The sequence below is a fragment of the Rhea pennata genome, chromosome 9 (assembly GCF_028389875.1).
Source record: "Rhea pennata isolate bPtePen1 chromosome 9, bPtePen1.pri, whole genome shotgun sequence".
NCBI lineage: Eukaryota > Metazoa > Chordata > Aves > Rheiformes > Rheidae > Rhea > Rhea pennata.
The window spans coordinates 5,810,141-5,838,102 of record NC_084671.1 but is presented as its reverse complement, the minus strand read 5'-3'; the positions used below and the strand labels follow the sequence as shown (position 1 = coordinate 5,838,102).

The 27,962-nt window shown below is 37.8% G+C and overlaps 1 protein-coding gene across 2 annotated transcripts; it reads right to left on the bottom strand.

The window, feature by feature from the left end:
• Positions 1–831: 831 nt before the first annotated feature.
• On the bottom strand, positions 832–19,486 carry SEC62 (SEC62 homolog, preprotein translocation factor). 2 transcript variants are annotated; one of them, XM_062582961.1, is made up of 8 exons: positions 19,357–19,486; positions 10,760–10,868; positions 10,297–10,402; positions 9,571–9,781; positions 7,901–7,993; positions 6,010–6,070; positions 4,613–4,732; positions 832–3,544 (listed from the first exon to the last, which is right to left on the bottom strand). In XM_062582961.1, exons 1-8 carry the CDS (start codon positions 19,390–19,392, stop codon positions 3,078–3,080), a joined length of 1,203 nt encoding a protein of 400 aa, XP_062438945.1. In that variant the 5' UTR covers positions 19,393–19,486; the 3' UTR covers positions 832–3,077. The 2 variants fall into 2 exon arrangements, with proteins under 2 accessions (XP_062438945.1, XP_062438946.1); XM_062582962.1 differs by lacking the exon at positions 19,357–19,486 and adding an exon at positions 18,780–18,859.
• Between the last annotated feature and the right edge of the window lie 8,476 nt (positions 19,487–27,962).

Sequence of the window (27,962 nt, the reverse complement as noted above, 5' to 3'; positions counted from 1 at the left end):
TCTGCATTTAATGCTGTTCATGTTTTTAACAGTAATAACTTAATTGCAAAAGAAGTTAGGGATAATCATGTCATCTTGCAAAAAAAAAAAAAATCAGAAAATGATGCATGGCATATAAAGTACTGGGAGGAAAATCAGTAAGACCACTATAAAATTTTATTGTGATAAGGACATAATAGAGTAATTGTTTACTAAATATAAATATACTTGTTCCCATTAAGATCATCCTACGCTATGGATGTTAAAAGTCAAAAACAGTAAGAAGAAAGTAACTTTGAAAAATTCATGTAGAAATAGCCTGATAAATTACAGTAACTAAATGTTAAGAAGTACCTTTGTATTTTTCCTCTCTTTTTTCTATTCTGTCCCTTTGGGCTAGAAGTATTTTCAGAATATCATAAGTCAACTTTATTGTCTATTTTATTTTTATTGTCTCAATTTTATTATTGCTGGTACAGTATAATGACTTCTCATATTATTTAACCCTAGAGTAATTCTGAATTATTTGGGGAATGGTTGTGGAAAATGCTAGACTATAGCAACAAGTAGCAAAGCCCTTTACTTAACCACAGAACAGTTCTGACAAGATCTCCTTCTTCACAATGCCTTCTTCAGCTGATTCAGAGTTCTTCCTTGCAAATCAAGTTAGAGAGTTTAAGACTAGCTCAATTTCTACACATATCCAAGCTAGGGACTCTTTAAGTTAGTAGTACAAATCTTTAAATTCTTCATTTCGGGATGTAGCCATCTGTCTCTAAAACATAGGTGAGTATTGCTAGCATATACCATACAGGTCACTTAAGCAGATAGCAACATTGGTAAAAGGAGTACTTATTGTTTGATCATTTCAACTTTATTTTCTCAGCAAGGCTTTTAAGATGTTACTTCACTTGCAGAAGGGGAGATCAACTTGATCAACTGCATAAATTTCCTCAAAAATGGTAGTAGCCCAACTGTTCTACTAATACTTCTGTGAACCACTGTTAGGCATCTTGCTAATATACGTATGTTACAGTATTTGATGTAAAACAGTGCTCTCCTAAGTGCTAATTTGCAAACAGCTTCTGAAAGCGGAGTTAGCAAAAGGTCACAGCCACACTTGTTTTAGCTATTCCCAGAAACGGGGAATCTACCCTAATAAACTGCAAGGATGTCTTCAGTATAAAAAAGGTGTTATAACTCTGCACTTACACAGTAAAAAGCAAGAATTATCTAGTAAGCTACAGTACCAGCTCTTCAGGCAAAAGGTACAATGAGTTAGAGCCAGCTAACTGAACATTCTTGCACAGAAAGAAATGCAGTTCTGTTCCCAATTCTAGATGTCAAAGAAACTAGCTTCTTATGAACAAAGTGTTCAGAGTGTGTTAAAACAGTTGCCTAAGTGACTGAAAAGAATGTTACTAACCTACATGCTTTACCATCACATATGTGTATCTCAATAAAGTAGCAAATGACAGTAACAGGACTTCGTTAGTTATTTTAAGTAGTTGTAACATACAAGAGTCCAGACTCGATCTATTTAGATAATGGGTTATTTTTTTTTTTTTTTTGCACTATATCAACAGAAAAGTGATCCGATTTATCATCATCTTCCGTATGTAATAAAGATTTGGGAGACTTAATAAGCAAATTGTTCTATATCCACGCACTCATTACAATGTATCTTATTTGCAGAAGTGAAAAATTAGTAACTCATCCAAAATGCTAATGATGGAATGGGAATCAATTCAGGAAAGAAAAAAAGATCTGTAAGTCAGTTACTAAAAATGCAGTCTTACCCTTATTTTCTCTCAGGGGGTTCAGGACACAATCAAATCTATAGTTACTGTTTAAGTGATCTACAGGAATGATGCCAAGTCTTAACTTCTTAAATGCTTAGCTGACCAAAACATGATGCATCCTCCAACCATCCAGCAAATAAGGGATGCATAAATAGAAACGACGTAAACTACTTTAAGATGTTTATAAATAAGTTATTGTTATTAATGGTCACTTTCCATATTAACTTGTGTTACGTATATTTCTGAACAGATGAACACTCTCCTGCCTTTTCAGTTTAAAAAAAGTATTCCAGTTCCAGAATATAGAAAGTTTTGACATTAAGGCATACATACAGCTATGATGTTTGCGTTCATTTAATAAGGATCAATTTACTCATACTTAAATACATGGAATGTTGGCACAAAACTAAAGCTCTTGTGGAAACTGCTACCAATCATACACAAATATTCTGTGAGGTCCTCTTGACTTGCATTTCTGATAGATACACCACAAAATGGCTTTAATTATACAAACTGAATGCTGGATCAAATTTCTAAATAATAAAGTAACAGTTAAAGTAAATGGTTTGCTTTATTTGTAAATTATATACAGAATACAATTTTTGTATTATGATGGAGCAGGAGAAAGAAAACAGCTGTCATTTCCAAACCATGCTGTATCCTTCACCTGCTGGAGATGACACCTTTCTGTGAACCAGATGTACAAAACCAGTTTGGATTTCCTAAGTTGCTGGCACACAATCTGGAGAAACAGAATACTGCAGCCAAATTCAGCACTACCAGCTTTTATATTTTCAGCAAAATACTTCTGCTAAAACTAGTCTTCTTAGGAAAGTTTTCACAATCTTTCTGAAAAGTCAAGAAAAGTATCAAGAAAGCTGTGGGCTAAGAAGTACTTTACCTAACTAGCTATCAAATGAATATAACTAGGAATAATGTGAAATTTGGTCATTCAACTTTTACCTGTTTTACAAAAGCAATTTTGAGAAGCTAAACTAATTGAACAGTTATGCAAGTACCAGAAAACTATGTTTTTCAGTTTGTTTGAGGACGATCTGGGCAATCAATAGAAAACTTGTCAGACTGATAAAACTTCTGTAAATGTATATTAATGATTAACATAGTACCAAGTAATCAAGTTAATGGTTAAAAAATTGAAAGAACTAGATATAAAACTGTTTGGTAACATGTATATTTCAGCAAACAAAGATGCTACTGTATGGTCTATGTTTTGGTGATCAGCCAACAAAGAAAATCCAACCATTTGCACATACTTAGTCCCAAAACCACAGTGAGTTATGATTTTTCATGTGAAGGCCTACTTTCAGTATCTTCCTCCTCTTCCTCTTCACAATCCTCTTCATCTGTTTGCTGTTCAAGTTCCTCTTTTGTGATCATTTCAAAGTCGTTTCCATTTCCACTACTGTGCTGGGACCTGTCATCTTCACGCCTGTCACTGTCTGTGTCTGAATGTCGCTCTCCTCCTGAGCCTTCTGTTCCTGAGCTCCTTGTTGCTTCTGTTTTTCCATCTTCCTCCTCCTTCTTCTCACTGTCTGATTTCTCCTCACTGTCATATTTTGGCTGCTTTTTGGATTCTGATTTTTCCTCTTTCTTTAAGTCTGCTTTTGGTCCTTTGTATTCATGTGTGTACAGGGGCCTGAAGGAATCAATGAATCCCACATCTGCTGTCAGATTTGGTAAGAACCAAAAGTGATGCCTTCCTCCAGTGATTAGCCAAATAATAAGGAAAAGAATGCAACGGGCTGTATAAAAAAAAAAAGGAAAAACTGTTTTTAGTATAAACATTCACAATATACAGCTATGTTCAATGTAGAAACTTCTGCTATAAACATCCAGCCCATGCCAAAAATAGAAGGAAATTTGTCCTCAAGATCATTACTAAAATAGCATTTTGAAATTGCTCATTCTTGGCACCTCCCTCTGCACCCACTCCCAATTAACCATATTTGTAACCTATGATTTAGTTCTTACTCCTTTCTGCTAAATGAATATAAGGGCAGCTTTAAAATCTTAGCTACACTGTTCTCATCACAGAAGCCGTTTTTAGCTAGTGTTCTGGGGTTTTTTTTGTTCCCTCCTCATTCGCTGTCTTTTGTATGGGTTAGTGACTGGTAGAAAGTTTCTAGTACATTAGACTTGATTCTGCCTGGAAAGAAAGGAGGTGGACAAAACACAGGCCTCTCAAAAAGAGGCATCGTATATCCAAATAAACGACAGACTCTTCCTTTCCTTTAAAGCTTACAATATACCTACAAGGGCATAAGCTAGTACTCTCAAATAACCTGCCACTTCTCAAACCATGGATGTATTTCAGACAGCTATATGCATGTCCTGTGACCACTAATGACTATCCTGGGCTTGGCTTATTCTTCTCCACTATTCCCCCATGCTATCTCAAATATCTTCCTGTATTTATTGACCACTGTTTATTCTCCAGTTTAAAGATAGTACTGATTTTGTCTGCTCTCCTTTACCTTATTGTTTTTACTATTAAAAGTAACATTTCTGATACTGAAGGGAAGCCAGGGAGATTCAATATTTACTGAGCCAGTAAATAAATCTTCAGTATTCAGGAAATACACAGGTGAAACAAGCTTGAGAGTATTTATTTCTGTGGCACAAGTCTGACACCTAGTGGTCACCAAGGAGATATATCAGTCTGGCTGGAAGTAACGAGGCTGGCTACTGTTAGTAATAAAATACTTACAGGTAATTCAGTTTCACACATCCCAGACAACTTTAAAAATTAGCCCATTTTTCTGCCCTTTTAGCCTTTACTTGCAGATAAAATAAACATGACTGACACTTACCAACTGCAAGAAGAAGAATACTGGCTACAAAACAGCCTGCACCTACACTGAGGTAATAAACACCAACACGCATTTCTGCTGGCCAGAGTGGAAAGAGAGTTGCAGCTATAACAGCAATCACTAAATATAAAAAGATAAGAAGAGAAGTATAAGCAGCTTTTTTTTCTTCTTCTCCCCCCTTCGCTTTCCTGGTAAGTGTATAAAACTTCTAGGCTTACCATAAACAATCTATTCAAGATACTGTTTTAGCAAGGTACCTATCATAGAATCAGTAAGGTTGGAAGGGACCTCTGGAGATCATCTAGTTCAACCTCCCTGCTCAGTAGGGTCACCTAGAGCATGTTAGACAGGGTTGCATCCAGGCGGGCCTCGAGTGTCTCCAGAGAAGGAGACTCCACAACCTCTCTGGACAACCTGTGCCAGTGCTCCGTCTCTCTCACAGGGAAGAAATTCCCCCTCATGTTCAGGTGGGTCTTCCTGTGCTTCAATTTCTGCCCATTGCCTCTTGTCCTGTCACATGGGACAACTGAAAAGAGTCCAGCCCCATCCTCTTGACACCCTCCCTTCAGGTACTTATACACATTGATAAGATCCCCCCCCTCAGTCTTCTCCTCCCCAGGCTGAAGAGGCCCAGCTCTCGCAGTCTTTCCTCGTAGGGCAGATGCTCCAGCCCTCTGATCATCTTTGTAGCCCTACGCTGGAATCTCCCCAGTAGCTCCATGTCATCAATTATATGACAGTATCTTAGGCCTTGACTGAAACCTAGTATACTTCCACTGTTCCCTTTTTCATAGTGGGTCACCAAGGACCACATTCAAGAGGTCTGAGTGAGTCACTGTACCTAGTCAATAAGAGAAAATAAAGCACCTCTGGAGAGAGAACCTAATCAAAAAAATGAGTGGGGAGGCTGCCTAAAACCAGCCATCAGGAAACAGCAGGCACAAGAAGCTGAATGGAGTTGATGTTGGCCCAAGAATTGATCTAACAGCTGAATGTGGTCCCAAGGTTGACACGAATTCTCTGTAGAGGTGGTTCTCTCAATGTAAAGAGGTTGGAAGGTACAGGTAAGGGGTGTTAGGGATGTTAGACTAACAGTACAATTGTCTGTTAGCTTTAACATCTTTCACATTTTTATTTAAATTTGTAGGTTTTAGCTACTGAGCAACTTACTCATTACCTTAAAGCAACTGAAATCAACATCTTTTTCAGATGTTTGGTAAAGCATGTTTCAGTCATATTATTTCATGAGTTTTCTTGCACGTGTACCTCCAAACTAAGAGATCAAGATTTATATATTATGATTGGTACCAAACTATGCTGAATCTGAAGAATAAAAAATCTGTCCTAGAAAGAGACAATTTTTCCCAAGGACAGATATGTCTCTGATAATTACTTACCAAGTACAAGTCCCATGGCAAATGTTTTGAAGTGAACAGGGTCATAGATCCACACATACACCTACAATAGAAATAATCTCTTTTAACATTTCAAAAGCAAGTTGTCTGATAAATGACTTCAGATTTTTCTCATCCAAATGCTTACTGCAATGCTACATTACTTCACACTGAATAAATGGCACTGTGGTCAGTACCAAATCAGGGCAGAACAGTAGGGCAAGAGGCAATATATCATAGGAAGTGTTACCTTCGGATGAGACTGGAAACAGGTTTCTGTCAGTGAAAAAGCAGCAAAGGTATATAGAGAGCCATGGGACTGCACGCCTGCGTGCCCATACCACTTGCCCGAGCTGCGTACTGATTATAACCTGAACCTGATGGCAGAAGGCTCAGGGACACTATGCTACTGAAGCAGGACACACAACAGATTTACCAGTGCTGCACACTGGCTGTGCTGGCAGGCATACGGTTAAGGCAGGAGACTTCCAGCTTGGACAAAGTGCCATTATTAGTTTATAAGGTCCATCCCCTTGTCTGCTCTAGGGCTTGTATTCACGCAGCACTCAAATAATTTCACCTTTTGGTATTTTGCAATAAATGCCAATAGAGTATGTTTCCTGTAATATGAACTATCATTTTACCATAAACTCCTGCTTGTGATAGCTAGGAAAAAAATGGGTAATCATTTTGCTAATTCTTAAAGATCACTTTCTGCTGCTGGTAGATGCTTCTCAAGCTGCCCAACCAATCCTTCAGATTAAGAAACATGCAGCTCTGTAACTTTCTGATATTATTAAAAATTCTTCCATTCATTCATCCATAAAAAACTACATGTGTGAAAAGCAGGGTATCCAAGGTGTCTCCTTCCCAGCTTATCATGAGGAAGGCAGTAACATATAGTGAAACCATATTTGAGAGGAGAGGAAGGGAAAAAAGGGGAGAAGAGTGTATTTCTTGAAGAATTACATCATTAAAGAAATTTTAGTCAGAATAACTTAGAGGTCACATAAACATTTGGAGAAAACATTCAGACAGTAAACCGATAAGTGAAAGATACAGAGCTATCATTGAGTCAAGCTTTTTTTCTTCATGCATTAATGTTATTGAGCATGAAGCCAAAAGTTTGAGCAAGAAAGTAAGTTTGAGGTCCACAAAGTAGAAACAAGAATTGCTTCTAGCTTTGAAGAGATTCACTATTAGTGAATTAAATTCTTTGTCTTCTAGAAAAGGGAAGTACAGAGAAGTATTTAGGACCACACACAATTTCAGTAGTAAAGTAGGATTAGAATTCAGGTATGCCCAAGTCTCAGCCATCAGCTCAGGTCACAGGTTCAAGCTGCCTCTGGATAGCAGATACTTTTGATGAATGGTAAATTCTTATGATTTCTGCTGTTGTGACTGAATTTGATGATCTAAGAGGCTTGATTTTTGTTTAGAAATACTTCAGCATGACTACAATCACAGGATAATTCAGGCTGGAAGGGACCTCAGGAGTTTTCTAGTCCATCCTCCTGCTCAAGGTAGAGTAAACTATGGTGTCAGATCATGTTACTCATGGTTTAATCCAGTCTTGTCTTGAAAACCTACAAGCGTGGAGACCGTTCCAATACTTAACTACATCATGAAGACAAAAATCTCACCTGACATCCACTAAAATTTAAACTACCAGGAATAAAATTTTCTTTTAGATTTCTTACAATACTGTCCTACATCCAGCCATCTCCTTCTAACGTCCCCTGCAGATATCCCAAATCTGGTATTTCAAGGTGGACCATTAGGTTTCCGTTCATTTTTCTTTCAACAGGACGAGTACGCAAAAATCCAGTAATGTAAGCTATTAGCTGGCAGTAGTACACTGACACTAAATTTACAAAGTATCTATTTATCTCACCTCATTTCCATCCAAGAAAACTTGGTCTTCATGCGGCTCAAGTTTGAATTTCCTCTTAGTTTCTTTTTTTTTGGGTGTTCCCGGGGTCTCATCCTGACAACAAAGGCAAATTATAAAAAAATATTTCAGAGGATCTTTATTTCTAGTATTTAAGCACACTGAGCCCCAACTTTCCACAAACTTAAAAAAAAAAAAAAAGTGATCTTAAGAATAGATGCTTTATTTCCTCCTGTTCTCATTTACTATTGATTGGGTATCTCATGAATAAAGGAAAATTATGAAAAAATAAAAAATTTACTTTTTGATTATTGTTTAAAAATCGGAGTGTAACTTCAGAATTCAAATGCACATGTTCAAATGCATAGCAAAGCTCCACTGATACTAACACAAAGTTTGTACAAAGATCAAGAGTGGAGTACAACACTCTTAACCACTTACTTTTCATTAGAGTTATTTGGTATCTTGGTGGCATATGCACTGCTTAGGCATTCTTTCAGAATCAACTTCAGCCTTTTTACCCTCTACCTTTCCCAATCACTTTGTGGTCTTGTGCTTCCCTCTTTCCTGTCTCCTGTTTCCTTCCCTCTGCTTATTTCTTTGTTTGAAATTAACTTCCTAATTTTTGTCCTTTGTTGTTGCTTAAGTCATTACCCACTGGCTTATGTCTTCCACTAAAGTATTAGCTGAATAATTAATGATTAGTTTAAAATTAGCATTACATTTAATACTATAACACTCCAGATTACAGACAATTGACAAAAGTTCCCAACTTTCAAAATCTGCTTTTTAGGCTATCTCAAGAGGCTGACAGGTTGCTGACCTCTATGTTTAGACTGCTAGGAAAGCTTCCTGTGTTTTTAATTTCTTTGATAGCTGTGTAACTTTTCTTCTGAGATGTAGATCTTCATCCTAAACCTTTGACTAAATATGCAATTATTTTACTTAGTGTTAGAATGGGAACAACTCTTGAGCACTACTCACTGGATTCAAACCACTACCCACAAAAGAAAAAAAAAATGTCTCTCTTCATCAAGTTTCTCCTGTGGATTCTTCTCATCTTAATTTAGAAATTTGGTTTTGCTAACAAAACATATCAGGACACATGAGAACTTGTGCAGTAAGTTTGAATTTTTTTAAAAAGTAAATTTAAGTTGGGAAAATTAGGCATTATGTAGATTAACAATGGAGTTTTCATACACAAAAATGCCCACTGCTACTGAAGTGTTTACAAGCACCAAGTATCAAATATTACAGTCCAAACATTCTTACTACCAAACATTGCAAAATGGGATTTCCATTTAACTTATGTAGCATAAAATATAAATGCCTGTGACATAACATATCAAAGTCAGTGCAGTTAAAGTAAACTTGCACAAAGAATCACTGCCCATTGCAGCTGAATGGAGGTAGCTTTTGATCAACTGTCCATATTACAAGATAACGACACAGACAGGCCCAACTGAAGTCTCTTTTTTGGATTCAGATCAAAATCTGAATAGCTCCTTTTTTTTTTTTTTTTTTTTTAAGTATAAAACAGACAAAAAGATATGCCACATTTCAGAACCAACAAATGTGTTTTAAAGTCCATGTAATCTTGACAATATTAAATTTGTAACTAACAAGTTAGGTATAGTAACAGCTTTGGTTCTTCTCTCATAGATTGCACTTACCTTCTTACACTCTTCTTTTTCACCATCCTTTTTCTTTTCTTTTTCTTTCTCCTTCTTAGTTTTTTCATCTTTGCCACCTTCCTTCTTGCTCTTTTTCTCCTCTTCTTTCCCACTCTCAGCCTTTCCCTTTTCCTTTTCTTTCTTTATATCCTTGTCAGGTTTCATTTTCATCACTTTTAATGCTCGATGAAAGAACTGTTTTTTCAGGAGTCTTAAAATGAAAAAGGTTGAATGATACATTTAAGCATTGAAATAGTAACGTTTATACACAGTTATGTTATTAGCTATCAGTAGAGATTATCTAATACGTTAGTGAATAGCATGACTAAGAGGTCACCATCATCCACGGTATTTTCAAATGAAGACACCAGCTTCTGTCATAATGCTAGTCTAGATACAAGGAAAGGAGAAATTTGGGAGTTCTAATCCTACTGCCTTAAAATAACCATAAAAATTTAGAGAAAGTTTTTTTCTTACTGCCACAAGCAGCATGACACAGTTATGAGAACAAAGATAATTAAGCTACATTTTTTGTTTCTTGTGTGACACCCTCAAACATACTAATAAAACAACAACCATTATTTATATACTGTAACACAAGTGTTTTAGAAAGCAGTAAGTCCCTTTTTCAAAGACGCATAAGTGGAACAGGTTCCTAAGTAACGTAAGACGCCTTGACAACTGTACTCAATATTAAAACTGATGAATTAGACCAGAAAGTCAAACCTGTTGCAGTAATCAACTACCGACTCCCGAGTTGTAAATAAAGCTTCTTCTCCTTTCTTTGCCTTTGCCCATTTAGAATCCAAGAGGCAATCCACAGCTTTTGAGGCTGGAGGAAAAAACAGAATAAAAATGTTAAAATTAACTCAATTGTAACACTTAGCTTATGTTCCTTGAACCACACCAACTAGTTCTGGTTCCATATCCTTTGATTTTTAAAACGAGAGGATCCACTATTCTTGAATTCATCATTCTGAACAGCTGTACACCATTAAGACTACAAAGTGAGAAGCTGATAAAGTTTACTGTGTTTACTTCAGGCCGATAAGATTAGTCTTATGGCTATCTAATGCCTAGATAAGTTTGCAAAACCAAACTGTAAGATTAGTACTTCTTCAATAAAAGAATAAAACACCCCCCCCCCCAATATTAGTAAGGAGACAGTATCATTCTTGGTTAACCCTACCAATAAAATAATCAACTCGGTGGCCCATCATGTTGGTAGATTTTGTTGGACAGTTGAAACGTAAGTATTTGGCAACAGCCTTCTCCTCTTTGAATGGCTCACCAACCTCCTACAATAATAAAAATGAAAATTAATACAGGATTAAACACATGGGGAATATGCTCATCTGGACTCAAAAATCAGGTACTCTAAAGTCATAACTATTTTATGGCAATACAAACAAAAAATAGAAGATGTTAAAATAGGTCAAACCATTTTTCCAAAGAGCTTTCTATCTACATTTAAAAAAGCACTAATTCTAATGTTGGATGACGCAAAGATACACAACGAACTAAAACTGACAGCTCTGTAAAAAGAAAAAAATAAAAGAGGAACTGAGGAAGGAGAAAGAGAAAATACTAGGCACTTGGCAAATGGAAAGCTGCTTAATGCACACAAGTCTGCATGAAAATAGCTATGAAGCTGAGAGCAAAGAAAAACAATATGGAGAGAGGAATTAGAAATGGTATGAGGTGACAGCAATGCAGACATATTAGCAGAATACAAGACAGCTTGAATTTCACGTGAAGGAGGAATGAAAACCATGTAGAGAAGTAGAAAGACTTCAGTTTGGTTAGAAGGTTTCAGTACTACTGCACGGCTACAAAATTGACTTAAACTTCAGCAGACCATCAAGAAGATTCTCCCAATCTAGATATTAGGAGCAACAGTATGGAACACAACAGGATAAGGTGCATGAACTTTAAAATAGCCATTTTACAGCAAAAGGAGTCCTCATTCTGCATACATTAATATATCTTGTAAGTTTAAAAATTTGCAGATAGGTAACAGAATGCAAAGATGTGTAAGACAGAAGGATGAAAACAGGCATTTTCAATTATGTAAAATTAATATATATTAAAATATTAATATTTATATAAATAAGACTTAATTCTCCTGAATACACACACACTCCTTCTGCTACTAACAGGTCAATTACAAGAGTAATACTAGGACATTTTTTCAGACTGGCAATATAATTTCTCTACCTATTCTTCTCATGCTAGCCACAGAAATGGAATACAGAAGCCACAAAATAAATCAGTGATTTACAGGGATATATAGGAAAACATTCTATTTAAAGAGAAGATATTTTTAATGCTCAGTAAACATATACAACCTCCATTATCACTTTTAAGACGAATAATCATGATATTGGAAAAAGTCCGGTAAGTGAAAATGCAAGGTCAAGCAGACATTGATACACAGGACATAAAAGCTTCAGACAGCCAGCTGTTAATTTTCAACAGTTTGCTAACTTTCAAAAGAAACTGGTTAATGAATTATCATTCTAGATGAGATTATTGCTATTCCTACCTGAGGACAATTTTAAACCAAATATAGACATAAGATATCCAAATTACTAACAGCACTCTGTAGCCTGTTAAATTCTGAAATTATCAAGATTTTTTTTTTAAATGATGAATTCCTTATACACACACAGAAATACACACTCACCAGTTCAGATAGGTTTAAAAACCACATGCCTGAATTAAGCCAGATGATCCTGACACGATGATTCCTTATACAGATGAAACTAACTGTTTCTCTATGTTCAATATTTCTTTTTTACTTTACAAATTTTAAAAAGCTGTATAAAGCAACACATAATTCATGGAAAAGTATTCACTAACTGGCATTGCATTTATATACATAATTTATATGCTACAACTTACTGTCCTCTTAATATCATATAACTGTAAATCACTGAAGATGCTACCAAGTTTGGTACCAAAACAGATTTGGTTTATAACGGCAAAATGAGTTACAATTAATTTGAAGAAAATGAATATAGGCGTACCATTGCTACTGTGTGGTACACATGCTAAGGTACCATGGACACTGATGACTACACATAGCAGTTGCATTTTAGAACAATGCGTTTCTAACATTTCCTATTATACTTAGTACAACAACACATAGGGCAACTGTTACTCTCTGCAACACAGACTATAAAACAGCTTTGCCAAAAAAACTACAGACATTTACATCACTTAATTTGTCTGCTAGTTTTTCATGTTCTTTTCTTAAATATTTATGATTCCAGTAAGTCATGCGATATGCTATAAAGGCAGTCGCTGGCACCAACGGGTGTTTTTTCAGATTGCTCCTTATCATCTATTGCTTTGTCCTTTTCTGTGGAATAGTTTTATAATTTCCCAAGCAAAAGGGCTCTTTTTCTGAGAGACACTGCCACAGTCTAACTGAGCTCCTTCTGAGAAATATTTTCCTGTTATTTAACCCACATTTTTCATCTTATTTTCATCCCTTTATTTTCAGGGCCAGGCTTCTGTTACAGTATTAAAACAAATGACTCATGGAAAAAAAACACCAAATTCCATCATTAAATGAAATCAACAGAAGAACTGGAAATTTCAGAATCTTTTAAGCATGCTTTTAAAGATGCAGTTTAACAAATCTTTATGTTCAACAGTAAGAACAGCCAAACATCAGACATTTCAAGTTTCATACATTTAGAAAAAGATTATACAAATGAATCAAGGTGTATTTTGACATAAATTATAGTGTTTTAAAACAGATGACATAGCCTTACAAGCTGTACTAATGCCTTCTGGTATTTAAAGTTTACTTTTCTAGGAAAAACACAAAGATTCAGAGAAAAGAAATGAGAACATATTTATGAAAGGTTGTAAAATGTCTTCTCAATTAAAATTCTATGATTAGACTATCTTCAATTAATTAAAAAAATAGAATAGCATTAGGCTTCCAAGTACTTTCATCCTAGATTTTATTTGATAGCTTTGCATCTACTTTAATCTCACATATGAAATAACACAAGTTATCACTAGGGAACACGTAAGATTTAAGAGTTTTATAATCCCTGATAATTTATGTACTCTGGAAGAATGCCATAAAGTAAGTCAAATGTAATTTCTTATTTAGCTAGTCAAAGAGCTCCATCAACAAAAAGACAGGAAAAAAAACAGTGCTTACCCTGCTTTTTTTCACTGGTAACTGCACAGAAATACTAGAAGATTTTAAAAAATAATTCTCAAGCATTCCTATCAGAATTCTGTCCTATATGCACCCATAAAACAAAAATAAGATTTTCAAATCTGATGACCTTCTGGACTCACTGATGTGAATGGAAAATCCTGTTCATCTTCACCGACTTAAAATTTTACCATTATCTCCCAAATCAAAGAACAGCACAGTGCATCCTGACCTTCCTTCAATACAGAGCTGTACTTCCCATTTAATTAAACCTCTGAATGGGACTGAAGAAAAGCAGCCTATCTATATTAAAAGCAAATATCTGAACCGAGCTATTAGCACTAGTGCACCCACGAACTTCTTTCTCTTCATCTCTACCTACATACAGCTTATATAGTTCCTCTTTCTCTTGGAAACATCCAATAGATGCCAAAGGACCAGAGCATATTGGTGAACTGAAATTTCACTCTTTCCTCCAGCCTATCATCACATTTGTAAGAAGACTGGCATGACTCAAGGTAGGACGTTTTCCTTCCAGAATATAAACAAGGTTTCTGGAAATAAGGACAGAGTAAATGATGACTGCCACTAACACAAGTTTTTTCATGTGCAGACAAAAGTATTACAAGGATTGATGGTTGTCTTTCATTCTTCAATTTCACTGAAAGGAATAATTAGTTATCTTTTTTGGTCCTACCTTTGAAAACTTAGATTTTTTAGAACGCTGTCCTTCAGAGAAGACTTCTGAAGCCTAATAGCTTATACAATTTTCAGATGAAGAAAACAAGAAATTTAAGCAGATTAGTCATATGCAGCCTCTTTTTCAAACTGACAGGCTATGACAGTCCAAAATTAGACTATGTCAACCCATGTTCTAATATCCCTCCTCATGCTATGGGGGCAAGACAACTGCATTTAAATTATCTTCTCTGAAGGCGGTCTGTGCACACCAAAGTTTGGGCTGAATTACAAGATTATCCTTTTCCTTCCTTCTTGACTCCCAGGCTGTATCACCTGTGTATAGCATGCCATTTGCTCATTCTCCCATGAGGACTTCCTCCAGAGGGGAGTGCAAGTGGCTCCATGCTGGCTCCACCACTAGCTCTGTGCCTTTGAGGGATCTCATTATCCCTCCCAAGTCCCTTTTCACTCCCAGGATGACATTACCATTTGTAATTAATTATAGCAATTAATCAGAGGAACCAGGGTTATATGATGCACGCTTCATAAAGGTGTACAAACACATACAGCCTCAAGTTACCACTGCCAACTGCTTTTGAAATCTACCTTCAGTCTGTGTATGGCCTTACCATATCTGAAGCACACTCAGGCCAGCAAGCATTGACACATAAATCTTCAGGAAATGTTGACACTTAAATCTGCAGACAAATGTTTACCAGGATTTTCTAAATGCCTAACGTTCAATACAGTTGATAAAGTGAAGTTCCTAATGGCTTAAGTGCTTAAAGTAAACCCTACTAAACAACTGGTAGCATTTTACACATCCAAATACCTCTGGAAAATCTAAACCAATCCCTAAAAAGAAATGGTCCCTCTGCATCACCTTCTTCCACCAAGATACCAAAGCGTAGGGAGATCACCCACCAAACTAAGGCACTCACCTAAATAAAGCACCTATAACTAAGTGTCGTGAATACCATCACTCCTCTCTAACCCAGTAACTAGCTAAGACTATGGCTAATACAAACTAGTTCTTCTGCTTCTGTCCTATTAGAGACTCAGATATGTTAATATTTCAGAGGATGCTAAATGCATCAAGCTATACACAAGACATTAGCAGTTTCTTTTAAGCAGCAGTGCTCATCCACATCACGTGAGACTAATCCTCTATTCTTGAGCATATTCATACCTAAACATAAGGTTATAAGATGTGATGAGGGAGGGAAGAGGATACTTCTCATCCATTCTGTTGAAACTTTTATATTTGGCATACAAGAAATCAAGACACACTAGTACAAAGAAAGAATACACAAAATAACATGATTCAATAGATCACAGACTGAAGGGGAAACAAAAACAAAAAAACCAAACATGCCAGGTATGACCTTTGCTGTTAGGACTATCCTCTTCAGTGACTAACAAAGGTAAAACTGTCCAACTCTTGCACTAATGACCAGTGTGTGGATTGCTCCAGGACTCTTAAAAGAAGCTGTGGCAGAGCCTAGCAGAGAAACCAGTTCTTCTAGATTACGGAGGCTATGTTAGCCACAACATACTAACTTTTCTTTATAGAAAAAGATTAACAGATATTTTTGCTCTGTAGGTATCTTATAAAAACATAAACATTTGTTTTATTCTTTGCTCTTTTTAGCCTTCACTAATTTTTCTGAATAGAGGTTGTTTCATATATTCACGCAAAATAGAGTTCTAAAATGCAAGCCAATGCAGCAACATACAGAATTTTGAAATGAAAATATGCCAGCTTTAATTGTCTAACTGTAGGCTAGTTGTTTTGACTTTCCCTTCCTCCTTCCAGAAATCTGACTTACATTTTCAAGAGACAATAATTCTTCTTCTACTGACAAATGGGGCTGCTACTTTAATTCCCTATTTTTCTGCTTTTTTCTTCCTTAATTCTTTGTTCTTCCTATACCACCTGATACTACTGATTTTGCAAAGATTATTTGCTATCATCTCATTCAGCTTTTCTAGAATTTTTAAGAAAATAAAGACGATTGTCTCAAATATGAGACAATAAAGACGATTCAGCAGGAAGGCTGGATTAAAGTCATTTTTATTGAAAAACTGTTGCACTGTCACTTCTCAAGATCCTTTCCATACTTTCCATTCCCCAAAACATGTAGCACAGGAATCAGCAGTGCAGCTTTTGCACATTTTCATTCCAACAGAACCCAAGTCCAGGCAGGAAAGAACTACTAGAACAGTTAGTATTGATTAACAGATGTCCTTCATCAGAAGATTCTCAAGACTTGAATTCAGTGATTCAATGCAAAAAAAGTCAACAAGAGAAGTATGTTCTGCAGCCATCAATTTGCAACGAGACATTTGCCAAATCAGCGCCTAAGAATCATTTTCTCTACTTATAAAAGAAGTATTTACATGCATTACCAATTCTAAAGTAGAAGACATGGCAGAGAGATGCTCTGTGACTGCTATTAATCGAAATGCAAAGACAAACAAAGTTTCACATAGGCAGAAGAAAACTGTCCACAATGGAATCTGGCTAACATGATTAAAACTTAATGCTTACTTTGTAGTCAAATTGCAGACCTGCAATTTGCCACGCGTTGTCCAACTGCATACTTGTCAAAGTAACTGAACTACGAAGATTCTGTGTTTAAGTGACTATGTCAGGATAGCTTATGGAACATATGTATTTTTTTTAAAAGAGATGAAATAGCTATAATCAGGTTGATGGAGTAACACATAAAGCCATCCCCCATCTTTTGAGATATATCTGCCTAAAGAAAAAAAATAAATTAGCCATTAGATAACATATGTTTTTTAGACTGCTCTATACAGCAAGCTTTCTTGATTTCAGAAATTTGAATTGTGTAGAAACACATTAACTTTAGCAATCTGCTTCCCACAGAGCAGTCTCTTTTCACTACTCCATATTACTATAGTTAAATTACCATTGGTATGACAATTATTGAAATCTTTACCTATAAAATGTCTTTGTTTTAAAGATTAAGATTTCTCTAACTTTTACCTTTTGCCAAAGGAAGAGTCCAAGCTACGCAACAGGTATTGGGCAATGTGTCATTTTATGAAAATACAGTCCATGAAATACATCCTTCCTGCTATCACTTCCTATCGAAGATGTACAATGTAGGCTTTGAAGAATTTTAAACTGCTTTATTGAGACTTTTTTCTGTGTCTTATCTCATGTTTAGCTGGCTGACTACAACTCCAATTTTGAAGACAGACAAAATCCTGTAAGAATTATTCAAAACTTTGTTTCTATACACAGTGTTTATAATTGAACTTTATTACATCAGCCTCTTCCACAGCCAAACACACTGCCTCCTGATAAGAATCCTACCCTTTTCAAGGAATATAGCTCTACTTAATAACTATGGGTATTGAAATGTCAGACTTGCAAATACAGGCTCTTCATAATACCATATGCAGGTACACACCACCCTAAAGTAAGTACTTCAAAAGCATCTGAAGCACCTCCAAATAAACAAACAGATTTGACAATACTAAAGGAAGAAACTTGTAGCATTATCCTGAAAAAAAAAAATCAAGCTATTTTTCTTTTATTAATTTTGACCAATTAAGAAAGCCCTCTGGGCACTAAACTGTATTCTTTGTTCACTGTTTTGTCTTCCAATTGTTGTTGACATACACTGGGAAACTACTAAGAAGCAATATACATCTATCTGTATCATAAATTTAGGCCACAATCTTAAACCTGAAATGGTAACACTTACACATCAGGTAATTATTAGCAGTCCTGGAAATACTTAAGCATGTGTTTATGTGCTTGTAAGACCAGAGCTTTAGGTATTGTAAAAACATTAAATTACATTTGTTTTTGACGGATGCTTTATTGGGCTATTATCATCCTTTGCTTGGGACATTCCATGATTATTATAAAAAAAGAAAAAAGAAGAATGAATCCAACATTTTACCACAATTTACTCAATTGCTGTGACTGAAAAGGCTTGCTTTACATGATTCCAATTAATTCCTCATTGACTGTGCTTGTTTTTCTCTCACAGTAATTTGAATTAAAGGGAGCAGGAACCATTGCAAACACAGACAAATCTCCATCTTCCAGGAGAAGGGAAAGTGGGCTGCGAAGGCAAGAGAAAGAAGAAGAGAAGGCAGCCAAGAACAAGGATGAGCACACACACAACAAGCACACGTATTTGTTAAGCGGTTCAATGACTTCTCTCATGAACCTTATCTGCACTTACAGTGCAGCAATAAAACCCGAACAAACATTATTTAGGCTTAGGATTAATAACACATATCTGTAGCAGACATTATAGTAACTGATGCTGTAACTATGCCCAAAACAAGCATGACAAACCTCAGTAAAACCTCACACTTCCAAGCTGCATTTCGAGAAGTCCAGACTTGCCCAGGTGGCAGCACCCGGGCAGCCCTTCAGCGACACTTCAGCCCGACCCCCGAGCACACAAAGCCGTCGCCCGCCAGGCGCATCCCCCGGCCCGGGCACCGCCCGCCCGCGCCCGGCGCTGCGGCCCGCGCCTCGGAGCCGCCCCCGGCGCACCCCGCGGGAGCGCGGCCGCTCGGGCCCGCGCTCCCCGGCGGCTCGCGGGCATCACGAAACGCGGGGGGAGGCGCCGGGAAAAGATGGGGGAAAAAAAAGAAAATAACCCGCCGAGAGGCGGATGGCGGGAACGGGCCCGCCCCGACCCGCCGCCACCTCAGGCCCCTCCGCGCTCGGGGCAGGCCGCCGCCGCCGCCCCCGCCGCGGCCCCCCGAGCCGCCGCCGCCGGCAGCGCGGGGGCAGCGCGGGGAGCGGGGGGTCCGCGCCGCGGCCGGGCACCCGCGCCGCGCCGGGGAGCGGAGGGCGAGCTGCCGGGCGGGGGGAGGGAGGGCACCGCGCCGCGGCTCGGCGCGGCGCGGCGCGGCGCGGCTACCTGGACCCGCTTCCTGTGCCTCCGCCGCTCCGCCATGTTGTCCCCGTCGGCTCCGCCGGTGACGTGGGGCCGGACGGCGGCGGCGGCGGCAGCCTCGCGAGAGGCCGCGGGAGCTCGGGGAGGTGCGGCGGCGCCTCAGCCCCGCCCCCGGCCCCGCCCCTCCCCCGGGTGGGGCCGGGTCCGCGGCCGCCCCCTGCCCGCCTTTTCCCGCCCTCTGGCCCCAACGGTCGCCGCGCGCGGGGGCGGCGCTTCCCGCTCGCTCCTGAGGCGAGGCTGAGGCGGCACCGCGCCCGCGGCGCCCTGCCCGGTGTGCGCAGGTAGCCGCCAGCCCCGGGCGGCACAAAACGCCACGCCTAGCTCGGGGCCTCGTAAACAGCAGGCGAGGCCTCGGAGACACCGAGGTGTCAGGGCATTGCTGGTTGTTACCCGCCTCACCACGCTCTGGTTGCACTGTATGCGCAGGGTGAGCTGTGGAGAGCAGACTATATTACATAGTCTGTAAACGGCTTTTTGTCAGAGGTTGACCCACATGCTTTTGCCATTAGGTCACTTCGGTTAGCAAAGCATGTGCTGGTTTGTCCTGGCTCCGTGTTTCCAAACCACACCCTGGCACTTCAGGATGGAAAAGTATGTGTGGCGTTGTAGCATCTTGTCCAGTCCTTTCAAACCCTTGGGCTCCTTCTTCCTGTGATTCTGGAAGCTTGCAGAATGAAGCCTACTTAATTAAAAGCTAAAATTGTTTCCAGTGGCGTATTTGCCCGTGAATCACTCTGCCAGCTTTTGTGCTTTTTTCTGGTATGATTTCTTTTCACTGTTTTCCCCTTGCTGTTGCTGGGCAGAAAATCTATACAAGTTACAAATTAAGCTGACTGACTGCAGAGTGAAATATAAAGACTATAATTTAAAAGATAAAACTCTAAATATAGGGAAATTAAGTTTTTATAGTTGCAATAAAATGTCTTGCAGAAAGTAGAATACTCAAAGATGTCTTTAAGTTGGCAATCATTCTAGTAATTATTTAGTGTGCTGAAGTTAAAGTAACAAGAGCACATCTTTGCTTGAAGCTTTCTTGCAGAAGAGATTTTGACCATCTGTAACTCCTAGCTTGCTAGTAATAGCAATCTTCTGTTGGTGCTGAAATGACAGCATGGTTCAACAACCAAAGCACCCAAGTATGAATGATCAGGACAGCAGGTAAAATATGATTTGACAAATAGAATAATGAAAAAAGGCCTGTTGCTATAATGAGAAAGCTTCCCCCCTATGAGAAGCATCTGGCACTATTGTAAGAAAGCTTTATTTTTTTGGTTTAAGACATAACAGTGTGGGCACTAAATGTCATTCCTTGGAAAAGCACATTGTCTGTGGGGAAACCATACTTTTTTGTGGTGTGTGTAAGCCAGGAAATCTCTGCTATTAAAACAGCAGCCCAGTTTATTAAAGCAATGCCTACAGGAAGATGTATCTCAGAGCCCTGCTAATCCAGCATAGGCGCAAGCTGAGTTTCGGATGGGAGGTTCTTCTTAGCTACCTGGCAGAGGCTATTTGGAGGTATACGCCTGTCTTCTAGCTGCCCACGTTGTGAAGAGAGCAATAGCCATGTGATTTGGCCTCATTACAGATAACCACCCCTTGCCGTTTTTAGAATTTCTTGTAATTATTTTATATCCCTTATAAAGTGCTGCTTCCCATATGCCCTCTACATCTTGGAGTCTGCTGCTGATTCACAACCCATCTTTCATGTTCAACTCTTCATTTCACATGTGCTGTGGTATATTATCTGCAGTTCATTTCTGCAGTACTTCAAGCTTTTAGCCGACAGAAAAGCACCTTGAATTTCTGGTTAATCTCTGTCCTGTTTTCTCCAGAGAACTTTAAATTCACCTGAAGCTTTGGAAACATCAACTTGTAGGAGCTGTTCCCAGAACAGGTAGTGGAGCTGGATGTCAGGCAGACAGACATGCAACACAGGGAGCAAACTGATTCATACCTCAAGCAGAAGTATGAAAAGAACTGATGAAAATTGGGCTGGGGAATGCGTCCTCTATATACCTGTCCTGTGAAGCAGTGGGCAATGCACTTACTCTCACTACACAGCCTAGAGCCTGTCGAGACTGAATCTTACATGAGTCGAGCTTATAGTCTTACAGGGAGTGGAAGTGAAGGTTCAAACTGCATGTGTTTAAGATCAATGTCTGTCAAGTGTATAGCGGGCTGGAAAAGGAGCAGTCCATAACTTTGCAGTAGATTTACAGTCTGCTAAGTGACAACTGCCATTTTTATCAGAGCAGGGTTTCGGAATTGTTACCACTTGAATTGCTGTTGTGAAGGATATTGCATGCAAGTGGAGTGGCTTCCTTTTTTCAACTGATGCCAAACCCACAACATTACATTATCGTCTTTTCTCTCCATCTCTTCACTTTACCCCTAACTGTGTGATCTAATGCTATGGATGCTAGATGTTTGTGAGAGTTCACAAAACAACTGAATATGTTCATGAAACAAGAATCCATAAGGAGTTGTTGAATGTAAAATGTCACCTCTGGTTATTTGAGTTACAGATCTCTAGAGATAAAAGAGAAGCTATTATTATATGCTTACTTTGTTCTTATATTCTGCTCTAGGCACCTTCTCTTGGCCTCTGAGACAGGACACTGAGTTAGGCAGTGTTCTAATCTGTCTAGTCTATATTTTCTTGTTTCTGAGTGGCAGTGTATTGGTAGTCACATTATATTGGGCTCAGCATTGGTCATCCTGGATCTATGAGATGATGTGGTCTACCTGCTATAGCCTTGCTAACATACACCTTAATTGCAGCTCTACACATTGGCAGTTGCACTATTGTCAAGCCTGTTGCAAATTATCTCTAGAGTTGCAGTGCCTTCTGCAATACAGAAATTGAAGTGACATCAGAAGGCTGAGCAAGCCTCTGTTTTGTTGAATAAACAACTCACTTGTAAGAAGCTTATCCATTGGACCTATGGTTAATCTTTTGCTCTAGGAGAAGAGAAGGGAGAATACAAATCAAAATTGTCTCAACTAATATGTTGGCAGGCTTAGAAAAAACTTCCATAGACTGCTTAACCTATCCACTATGCAGGAATGATAGACAGATTTCACCACAATACATAAGGAACTATTTCCTACAGCATCTAGATAACAGTGTGCTGCAGGCTGTGGAATGACCTCCCAGTTTATCCTGTTGGCTTCAACACTGGTACAAGTTAAAAATATGAGGAATACCAACTCTGTACCATGCAGCAATGTGTACTTTCAAGGGAGGTTTAGCTAACATCCACCCACAAACACATGAGTCATTACTTTGAAGCACACTCCAAGGTAGACATATCCCGAGTCACTCCTATCTCAGGAGCTTATAAATATTTAGGTAGCCACTTAGTTTATAATTTAGCACAACAACAAAGATTCTTTAGAAAAGTCTGTAGATACACCTTTCACTGAAAAGCTTCTGGTGTATTTTAATTCTTGCAAGTTCCTTTTAATTTTTATTTAACTCAGAATTTTTTGGCACATAAAACTTACAAAAAACATAGTTGAACTAAGAATGAATTACCCCTGGGTTGTTCATTGCAAGAATGCATTTTTATTTTAGCAGTGACTGATGAACACTATTAAGGATATGCCTCTCATAGTATAGAGTGGCATATAGCTCTTCCTAAAGATCCTTCTTAATTCAGCTGATCCAATGGACTGTCCAGTAGAGGCAGTGAAGATATACCTGGACATAAAAATATATGAGATGGAAAATGTATCAATTCATTTTTTGAAGAACCAGCTAAGGTTTTGGAAAAACAGGGATCATTGTCTTCTATTTTTAGGCCATGGTGGGAAAGGATAGTAACTGAATGTTATTTTATAAAATCATAACTCTACTGTTGTAATTACAAATGTTTGGGTTAAAAATCTTTGTTACATAAAAATGTGATTTTTTCAGTTTACATCTCTCAAATTAACAGATTTGACCAGAAGCTGGTGATCATCTTTCAACGCAGACTGTTCACAGACTGCTGGAGGCCATGAGTCACAGACTGAGCAACACTCCTCTCTAGCAGAACTGTTTGCGTCCTCTAGCTGAAAGGTAAGCAGCAAAGATGAGACCGAATTGGCTTTATGCTTTCTTTTTTACCCTTGATTAGTAATGATTTTTCTGTTATCTCTTTTGGTTGATTGATTTGTATTTCAGTAATGCACACATTGCTGTTGCTACGTGCATATGCTTTTAAAATTTAAAAGAGCAAAACGTGTTCATTTCTTCACTGCACTGTAGGAAAGCCTACTGTATCATTCTCTATACAGCACAGACAATAGCATGGTTTATTCCCCTTTTCTGCGGTAAAAGACTATATCCCTGCTGACAGGAAATTTGTTGTTTTAAGATCAACATGTGGATAGTAGAATAACTAATGTCTGCCTGGAAGAATACACACTTAGGTAAACGTGGCTATGGGACAAAGGAAAAGACTACTTACAGGCCAAGTCAACAGATTAATCTGTGTGGCCCCAATACAGGTAGTAATTGGAGCAAAGCTGTCCCAGAGAAAGAAAAGGGCTTTGCAATTGCAAAGGCAGAAAGAAAAAAAAAAGCACAAAACAAAAAGGAGATGCCAGTTGTTCCCTTACCATATCATGTACTCCTATTATAGTAAAAAAAAGTAGACATATAAAATAACTCTCTTTTGGGAGCTTGCCTGTGGCAATAACAACAGAAATGTGATGCTCCCAGGGCATCTGGAAAGAGAGATTATCAGCCTGCCTGGGATCAAGATAGCTTAGTCCAACACAATCATCAAAAAATAGAATAATAATAGAGCAAGAGGTTAGATGAAAGTATCAGGTCAGATGGGCTGATTCACAGGCTATCACCCTTATTCCTTTGATCAAGTGTTTTGTGAAGAGTAGAAGCATGCTACTACCCTAATGGAAATTAGAGCGTGTGTATTTTTTATGGCAAGGAGTCGGAGAAAATTTGAAGTACAGAAGAGATTGATTCAGCAGAAAAGTTTCAGATGTTGTGTTAGAAGTAGAGTGAATACTTTGTCTACAAACTAGGCCTTGGGAAAGAGTGTCAAGATAGTCTATCCGATCTGGATGGAAAGCTATGTGAGGCTAGCAATGTCATTCACTTGGCTTATAAAATGCATTGCACATCTATGGCTATCAAAAGTCCTTCTTATTTGGCTAGTATATTTAGATTGTATTGCAAAGCCTAATTTGATACCTCCCCATTCCTGATCCTGCAAATGATGACACTCTTGAAAGTCCAGATGGTTATTTGTATATGTGTAGAATTACCTATTCTAATTAGAAATTTATTTTCTGGTACAGTTTACTGTATCAGGCTTGTGCAATAATGTGAGCTTTGATAACTGCTTTTCTTAAAGGAGAAGTCTTCAAAGGGACAGCCACAACTTGAATGGGAATGGAAGTTGAATGGAGATGGCATAATGCTCAGATTCCTTAGTCTAGAAGTACATACAGAATACATATAGGCAGTACTAATGGGAGGAGGGAAGAGAAAGGGTGTGATCCTCTCGGTAAAACTGTCCTTTCTTAACATGGCTGTTGCATTCTCTAAGGATGCTTCACAAATAGGGTGTTTCACAAACCCACCAGAGAGCCAAGACTATAGTGTGAAGCCAACATGATTGCTCATGTTGTACATTTTGGAACAGATTAGTATGAAGATCAGTAGCAACTTTGAGCCAGCCATATCTTTTGAAGCTGTATTGCATTTATGCAGAGCAAGGAAGCCTTTAATCAGAGAAGTCAGTCAATGCAGCCCGTTAAAACAAAAATCCTTACTAAATTTGATAAGCAATAAATGTAACTTGCCAAAAAAGTAAAATATATTTTAAATGAATACTATATGTTGTTGCAAAAAATAGAAAAAACACAAATGTAAATATAGAGAAAACAGAAGGTCCTGTTAGCACTTGATGATCTATTAGCACAAATACTTGAGTATATTTTGTTAAGTCTTTAAACTTCCTTTGAAGGTTATTAAGAAGATTAATGAAGAAAGTTTGGTGTCTTGTGGTGCCAGATTTATCTGGTCTTTCTCAGTTTGGCTTTTTTCTGACTGTTGCAGAAAAAGATCCATGTGATTTCATTGGTCAGTGAGATTTTAGAAGTAAATAATATACATATTCAAAAGTACCTTCTTGCTTCCTTTTAAGGTTTGCTAACAGTTTTGTTACTAGTAAAGCAATGTTCTTCTGATACACTCCAGATGTTGGTTGTTCTTTTCCTAAATAGGAAAAAAAAGCTTTTCTTAAGAGGTTTCAATCTGAAAGAGATCTTAAATGCTAGATTTGTGGTGTTCTTCATTTGCTCTGAGAGTTCTTCCATTATAAGATTCTGTTAAGTGCTCTACTGTCACTGTTCAGTTAACACATGCTGCATGCAAAACCCGTAGAAGAAAGTAATGAGCAATTTGGACATATGTTGCCACATATTCATATATTCATATTCATCCTTCATTTTGTTGAACCACTGGGTGTGATTTGTGTCTGCTTTACTAATGCGGGATCAGAATGAAATCTGGATAGAGTTAGATGATTGCACCTCCACTCAGTGAAGCTGTTAATGTTATTAAGAGCAGGCATAAGAGTGGTGGTATCTGCTTCTACGACCTTTCCTGTAAAACCTTCTGGATGTAGGAGAGCATAGTAACAACCAGAACGTGGCCAGGTACCACAGTTCTATCAGCTTTGTTATATACTTGGACTTGCTAGCTACACCTCTGCACCTGCAATACGTATTAAAAGTCAAAAAAAAAGAACATGCCACTACTGGGAATCAGCAAGGCATTAAGTGTTTACTAAAAAATAATTCCCCCAAATATCTCAAAATCTGAAAAAATGTCTCTGTCTAGTAATTCTATGTCCTTTTAAAGATTTTATCTTTTATTTTTCTTTTAATTCTTACTGAAGTGCTTGTAGTAAGGAAAACATTCATTACCAGTGGTATTTCCTTCACTAGAAACAGAACTGATGATATCAATTTAAGTAAATCCTTTTCCTTTTCCTACTTCGCTCTACTGCAGTCCAGGCCTTACTGTTTTTTTGCTGCTCTGACTTATCTCCCCTCAGCACAGGAAGCCGTTAAGTCATTCTTTTTGTGGTTTTGGGAAGAAGAGTCCAGTATGTGCAAAACATCGCCTATTTCTTTTATCACAGAAGTAAAAGCAGCCTGCAAATTTGGATGTAAATTTTCTCTGCTCTTGGAATTGTTCGTGACTGCGCTGTTTACAAGAGTAGTTGTATTCTTCAGAAACAGATTTCAGTCATTCTTTCCTGACATGGGATTTCAAGTCAAGTTCTTCTGCTGTAGTCTAGAAGATTAAGATTAGGTTTTTTATATCATTGTTCTTAATAGGTCACCTGTACTTCAAGAATGCTGTGTTGCACTTAGAAGGGGTAGCAAATAACCTCTTATAACTTTGCAGCGACATCTTGTGGCCTAACTCACCTAAAAATGTATCGCAGATTCATTTTCAGGATGGTGGAAGTCACATATGGCTTAAATCAGGTATTTCATAAAGTGAGGAGGTAGAGTGCCTATTAAAATAATTTCACAAAATGGTTCATTAATTGTTTTTAATAAGGTTAGTGACATTGTCAATATGGTACTCAGTTTTACAAAAAAATAAGAAGTCATTTCAGATATTAAGTAGAATTGGTGTCCCTGATATTTTTTTAATTTTAACAAGCACTTTAACTATATAAAAATATTTTATTTTTCCTTGTTGGTAGATGAACAACCTACAGCAAAAAAGGGGGAAATGGCAATAGTTAAATCTACTATAAAACTGTAAAACACAAAACTAAAGCAAATAATAAATATTTTAATGCTTTTTTTCAGTTTAAGTAATCTGAGATGTTACTTATTAAAGTAGCAGGTAAAAGCATTTTGAAAAGACTATACATTTTTACATTGTCAGAAGTGTTTTACCCAAATACAAAAAAGTAATTATTTTAGTATTTTACCAAATACTTTTAATATTTTACCAAATTCAACATAAAACCTTCCAACCCTCCTCACTAATTTTTTAAGCTATGAAAAGTATACTGAAGTTAATGAAGAGAACAGAGGTCAACACTTTTTAAAATTAATTGAGACAAAGTGAACCAAACTAATTGCCATTCTAAGAGTAATAATGCTATTGTACTTTTTTAGACAGTCTTAAGGAGTTATATTTAAGCTTTCCAGCTTCAGGTTATAATTTTGCTTCTTCTGAACACTACTGAGTATTCAATGAACAGTTTCTCCTATGAAAGATACCCACAGATGATGCGTAAGACATAATCCAAATTCTCAAGTTAATGGAAAGACTGCCATTAATTTCACTGAATCAGAGATGTAAAGGTCAGCACATCACTTAGGAAGAAATGACTTCAGAGTCTGTCTGTAAGTTTGGAGTATTTTGTTGCGTAGCATATCGTGCACTTGCAATAGGCCTTTTTGCATTTTATTGATTAACCCTAAAACTATAGGGTTAATAGGGTTAAACCAGCAAACAAGACCAAAGATAAAAAATAATTTATCTCAGGATAAAGCAAAAGAACAGGTCCAAAATATCACAT